This window comes from Bombus vosnesenskii, unplaced genomic scaffold (assembly GCF_011952255.1).
Source record: "Bombus vosnesenskii isolate JDL3184/JDL3185 unplaced genomic scaffold, Bvos_JDL3184-5_v1.1 scf7180000013267, whole genome shotgun sequence".
NCBI classification, from domain to species: domain Eukaryota; kingdom Metazoa; phylum Arthropoda; class Insecta; order Hymenoptera; family Apidae; genus Bombus; species Bombus vosnesenskii.
Window position 1 is genome coordinate 4,470,907 of NW_022882927.1, and position 6,129 is coordinate 4,477,035.

The following is a 6,129-nucleotide window of genomic DNA, read 5'->3' on the forward strand; positions in this document are numbered from 1 at the left end:
TCAGATTTCAGATAATTACGTATTTCATAGATTCTTCTATTATTTTCTTTTTACGAAGAATAAACAGAAAGTTGAAACTGCCTGAAACAATAGAAGGAATAAAATTTCACCGTGAAGTATGGCCAAAGGTACTTATTTTCCGCATGACCGAAGAATTTGGGTGTGCCTGGCCACCAGGAACACGTTGGTCGGTCATTATGGGCCCATTAGTCGTGTCAAATGACGAGCCATGAATTCGTCTCGGATTTCATTCGGTAAACTGAAGAAGCGGCTTCAAAAAACACAGCTCACCCTTTCCCTTCTCTAAAGAAAGTTAAAGGAGACCGTTGAAATCAATCTCGAATCTCTCATTTAATTTCATTTCTTCACCGAAGCTTGTCACGCCAATCATTATACAAAATTCAACGTACAAAAAAAGGAGACTCCAAAGAAGAAATTATTCTCTTCCATCGAAGACAAATATAACGTTAGACGGAAGAATTGGAGAACGAAGACGAAGATTCGTTTAGAAATTTTTCTCGAATTTTTTTAGAATATCGTAGATTGATAGCGGGGTCGTTGAAAAATCCCATAGTAAATTGTGATAAATCGTTGGGACTAAACAGGATACGAAAATCTGCAACGTAACGAGAGACCGCGCGTCTCTGTCTCCCGCTTTTTCTATGTTCTTTTCTTAGTGAACCACCCACGGTGAGCTTCCAACCTGGAACAAGAAGAAAAGCCGCGCGACCGCCCGATTTATGGTTTTTCAAAGGAATGGGAAACGAAATCGGAGCACGACGAATGTGTCGGTTCTAAATGGAGCCACATGTCAAGCCCAATGTTGTCGCTAATTTCGGCAATTAACTAAACGTCTGTCCAGCTCGAACCTCCAGCTTGTTTAATTATTATTAATTACACGCGTTGTTCGAGTGGATTCTTGGAAAAGACCAACGAAGCTTGAAATCGTACCTTTTGGTATTTCCAAAGATTTTAGAGAAACTTGTATGATGATTATTAATTATATTCACTGTCGACGTAGAAATTTTGGAAAAAATACAATTTTGAGAAGAAGTATTTTCGTGTAATTTTTATAAATTCTTTTCCTCGTTGAAGTTTCGTTAAGATCTTTTCTATCATCTTCGATTATAGTACAATCAATTTCTTTTCAATAATTAATTTTTGCAATCGCTCATCTAAAAGTTTATTCGTTTATTCAAAAAACAAAAAACTGACCTTTTGTACAGGCAAATCTTCCTATTCTCTTTACATAAATAACATCATATCTTTTTAAAGAATTAATTCGTCTAAATTGAACAATATCTTATTTATCTACTGTATAAATATAATTATACAAGCTGATCCATTCGTCCTATTATATACCTTATTTTTTGTTATTTAAATAATGATTAATAATAAATCCTCTTTGTCATTTGATCTTCAGTCTTTGATCCAATTACATTAACTCTTTTATTCCTAAATTATTTAACAGTCACAATCTGTGTATACTCTTTTCTCCCTGTTACACGACAAATAAACTTATAAATTACGATTTTTACAAGATCAGCTTCTGATCAAAGTGACACCTTACGATTCTATTATCTATTTCTTCTTTTTTTTTATTATTACACTATTTATTTCGTAGTTCCACTTTGGCCGCGTCGACAGGAACGAAAGGGTGAAGATAATAACAGTAATAACGCATCTCTTTTGGTCGAAAATGTAGGGTGTTTTAGTGTCTCTGGAGTGCTCGGACTCTTCGTTGCATTAGAGTGTGTCGTCTCACATTGCCAATGTAACCGGAAATCATACTGCTGCGCAGTATGGCTGGTCGTTTTACCGGACGTTTGGCGTGCAGGTGATGTACCATTGGTTCCGGTGGTTTCTTCTTCGTCAATGGCGTTTCCCAGAAAGTCTGATCGATTCCGAATAACTCTCCGTCCTTTAACAATTAATTTTCAATATTGATATAACCATCGTAAGAATAAGCTATTTACAGCGACTAGCGAAATTATATTATGCGAAATATATTAATATATTATGCATTCTATACGAAACATTTATGTTTCATCAAGTAGAGACTCTTACGAGTTTTGAGCATACTCTAAGAAGGAAAAAAATATTTCAGAAGGAAATTGAAAGGAAAACACCCGCATCAACGATAATTCTTCAAACTTAAACAATTTTTTAGCAATTATAGAAAAACACGATACAGTCGGAATTGATTCGAAGCACGCATTCTTAAAAAAAGACGTACAATATCCAAAGCATAGTTAGCACCGAGACTCTACTTTCTTAATTTTTAGACTGCAGACGTTTTCACGGTGCCCTTAAACTGTAATCGCGAGCCTTTCATGTCCGATGCATTTCTCGATAGATAACGCTTGTTAAAAAAGTCCCCTAAAAATTCATATAACATCTTCGAACGTTCTAAATTATGGTTATCGTAAAACTCGTGCCAAATAACATTTTTTAGACGCAAATAAAATAAAGGTTTCATACCCACTACCTTGCGAGAAATTTTCAACCCGGTCGAAATAATTCGGCCACGAAGCACCCACATTTACGGTTTAAGGATTAATTATATTGTTGAAAATAAGTATTTGCATAAAGAAGCACAGTCGAGTAATCGGCATTACCATCATCGTTTGGGGTAGTTGTTCCATCAGTGTTTCAGGAAGGAAGAGACTGAGAGATCCAGCAAATATACAGCACGTGCCAAGGATGATCATCGGCAGATTGTACATGAATTTGCTGGAGAAGGCGATGAAGGGGCTGCAGATGGAAGTAACGTATCCTGTCATGTGTATGAACGCCACGCCCTCGCCTCGTATCACCGTCGGTAGTAATTCAGCCGCGTATTGCATCGCGATGTTCGAGGCGATATTGATAAAGAGTCTGCCACAAATCGCGAAAGAGACGAAGACGATCCCTATCGAGACGCTGGATGCGAGTAGGCTGAACAATCCGGAGAGTATCACCGCGACGAACAACGTCCATCTTCGACCAAACACGTCGAGAGTGTAGATGATTACCATCTCGGCTGGGAATTCGGTCGCGGATGCTATGGTAAATGTAGTGAATATATTCATGCCGAGACGGTCCAAGCATCTTATGTGACCATCGTAGGCCATTTGAATGACGCCCCATACCGCAGTTAATAGCAGCGTGATTCTTCTGTGGAGGATTGCATCCGAATTGAAAGGAAGATGTTAAGAATTGTTCAGTTTTGTAGCTCCTTGCGAACGAAAAATTCTTGCAGGGTACCTAAGCAAAGGTCCAAAATAACAGTTGTTTTTGACATTTTTTTGGGAAAGAGGTACTGAGTGAAAATTAATTTTTCCTTAAACAGAAACTGGTTATCAGTGAATCACAGAGAAATTTGTCAAAATATTAATTTCTACCACTAGATTATTGCTATGCGAGGACAATAGGCAACAACGATCTTGTAATATTTTAGATTCATACGATTCGAAACTTTGATTGATTTACCACTAGGACTCTTAGGGGATTGTAAGTTTGACCATTTGCCACCTTTTCATCTTTGCACTTATTTCTTTCCACTTTCCTATATTTTGGATAAATGCTAATAAATATTTTTTATTCCTTTAGAGATGCTCCTAACGTCCTGCAAGAATTTTTCGTTCGTTAGAAGGTCAAAAAATGGCCACTTTTTAACATCCTCCTCTTCCTCTCTATTTCTATCGAATTTCAAATCATATCAATTTTTAGATCTTACTGCTATTGCAGAGTATTAGACGATTATAGCAGTTCATATAACAGGAAGAATTTCTACATCGAGATTATCTACATTATTTATGTTTTCTGGTTAACACAATAGCAGTCCATGTTTCGACGAGTTAATTTGAAGAAGAACTGATTCAGTTACTAATTGGCAATTTTTGTATATTGTGTAACGCCTGACGAATGAATTGTACAATTTAATTAAGTGTAAGGGCAGAAAGCATAGTGCAGTGCTCAAGATAAAATATTGTAAATACCTTAAACGTTTTGTTTTAAATAAATCGAGAATGGTGTGTTCCTCCATAGCCAAGGTTTCCGCAGTTCTCCCGCAATCTTCCAAAAATTCGTTATATACATCGTTAGGTATCGTGCGATTATTTACTTTCTCGATCTTCGAGATGATCTTCATAGCTTTCTCGATATGTCCCTTTCCAATTAACCACCTGTTTCATACGACTTTATTCCTTAACTCCCACGAAAATTATATTAAATTTTCTCTTAACTGATGTTAAAAAGGTCTTAGTTAGACTTACAGAACAACGTTATTCAATTTCACGCTATCTAACAAATTGAATTTAAACGAAGATTTGTTTCGCCTAACCATGTATTATTATGAATAGTATATTTTAGATATTTTCACCTGTAAATTTCCTATGAACGCATACACAGCAGCATTTACGATATAAATGGCGAAATAGAAATTACCTGACGCTCTCAGGAAGAACGAAAGGTGCGGCTATAACAGCACATATTGGAACGGTCGTGATCAGAGAAAAAGTTTGCCAATTGGCGACCCCATAAGCTATCCATGGTATAGTCATCGTGCCAATAGTATAGAATATTCCATAGGACATGTGACCGATAAAAGTTCTCCATCTGGGGCCCACGTATTCCAAAACTAGTATATAGGCCATCACGAAACTGTTGTCATAGGCCACACCAACGATGAATCTACAGATGCAGAATTCCCAGAATTTGGTTATGTATATGGTACAAATGCCACCGACAAACGCAAAAACATTGGTTGCAATTAAGATCGGAACTCTTCCGTATTTGTCAGCTAGCCAACCAAATATTATGCCTCCAACAATCGAACCCATAAAAAAGATACTCTGTGCTAGTGTCGCTTTGTAGCTTTCGTCGCATACCTGATTTGGTAGAAATTTGTGTTAGAAAGTGAGAAACATTAAATTCAAGTTATATTAGTAGACAGTAATTTTGATAATATTTTGGATAATATTTGATAGAATAATATTTGCAAATTTTGACAATGTTTTGAATAATTTTTGATAAAATTTTGGATACTTTGTGACAGCGTTTCGATAATATTTTGAATAATTTCCGATAAAATTTCGACGATACTTCAAACATTTTGCATTATATCTCGGATAATATTTCAAATTATACTCGATAATATTTGAAATAATTTTCGACAAAATTTCGAGAAATTTCAATAATATTTCGAATAATCTACAATAAATTTTTGTTAATATTTCCAATAATATCCATAACAAAGTTTCGTATAATTTGCAATAAACTTTAGATAGTATCTTGAACAATGATCGATAAAATTTCCATAATATTTCGAATAATTTACGATAAATAATTTACGATAATTTTCAAATGACTATTTCAATAGAAACAATTAACGTTAATGAAAAACTGCTCGGTAATTTAATATTAATTTTATTATTACCCATTTCTGTTCTGCGGCTACGGATATGTAAGGCACGTCAGAAGCGGACAATTTAAATTCCCATTCGTTACATTTCTTCACCGGCCAATTTGCATCCGGCTGACGTGCAGCGATCGCTTTTTCCACTGCTATATCGTATACCCAGCATCGGGAATACGCTAAATGATGACCTTCGTAAGGGACCATTTTCGCGCTAGGTATCATGAAATCCCTCAATTGTTCGGCGGTAAGGTCTTTCACTTGCGGAAGTTTGCACCAAAATTCCGTCGGTACCACGACGAGAAACGCTTGCGCGAGATAGATGAACGCGATAAAAAAGCAGGAGGACATTAGCATGACGATAAGGTAGTTTTGATAGATGCCAAATTCGCCTAATAGTGGAACAACATTGTAATCGAATGCATTCAGAATCGAAACCGAAGAATCGTTTATAATTAGAAATGAGAAGTGTGCTTTGATCAATTAGATCTATCGACAATCAATAAGAATTTGTAGAATTATACGAAAAAGAGAAGAAGAAACGAGATTAGCGGTTTCGTGTGAAATATTATGTTTTTTACGCTTGCCTAGATAAATCAATATATCGTCGAGAGTCACCGCCTCGTTCGGTGGTAAAGCCCACAAAACCGGATGAGACGCAGTTTTCATCTGTGATGAAAAATATTCCACGATTCTCTTCCAGCGAGGAGTTTGACAGATCAGCTATGTAT

At 36.1% G+C, this 6,129-nt stretch overlaps 1 protein-coding gene across 1 annotated transcript; it reads right to left on the reverse strand.

Annotated features, from left to right (window-relative positions):
* Positions 1 to 1,615: 1,615 nt before the first annotated feature.
* Positions 1,616 to 5,783, reverse strand: LOC117230802 (carcinine transporter-like). The gene is made up of 5 exons (XM_033488591.1): positions 5,420 to 5,783; positions 4,429 to 4,871; positions 3,981 to 4,166; positions 2,619 to 3,156; positions 1,616 to 1,921 (listed from the first exon to the last, which is right to left on the reverse strand). The coding sequence occupies exons 1-5, from the start codon at positions 5,753 to 5,755 to the stop codon at positions 1,712 to 1,714; spliced, it is 1,713 nt and encodes a 570-aa protein (XP_033344482.1). The 5' UTR covers positions 5,756 to 5,783; the 3' UTR covers positions 1,616 to 1,711.
* Positions 5,784 to 6,129: the final 346 nt, after the last annotated feature.

Coding starts and splice junctions, on each gene's coding strand:
- LOC117230802 (XM_033488591.1), bottom strand. CDS start 5,755: ATGCTAATGTCCTCCTGCTTTTTTATCGCGTTCATCTATCTCGCGCAA. Junction 4,872..5,419: donor TAGCCGCAGAACAGAAATGG/GTAATAATAAAA, acceptor CTACCAAATCAG/GTATGCGACGAAAGCTACAA. Junction 4,167..4,428: donor GTTCTTCCTGAGAGCGTCAG/GTAATTTCTATT, acceptor CGTATGAAACAG/GTGGTTAATTGGAAAGGGAC.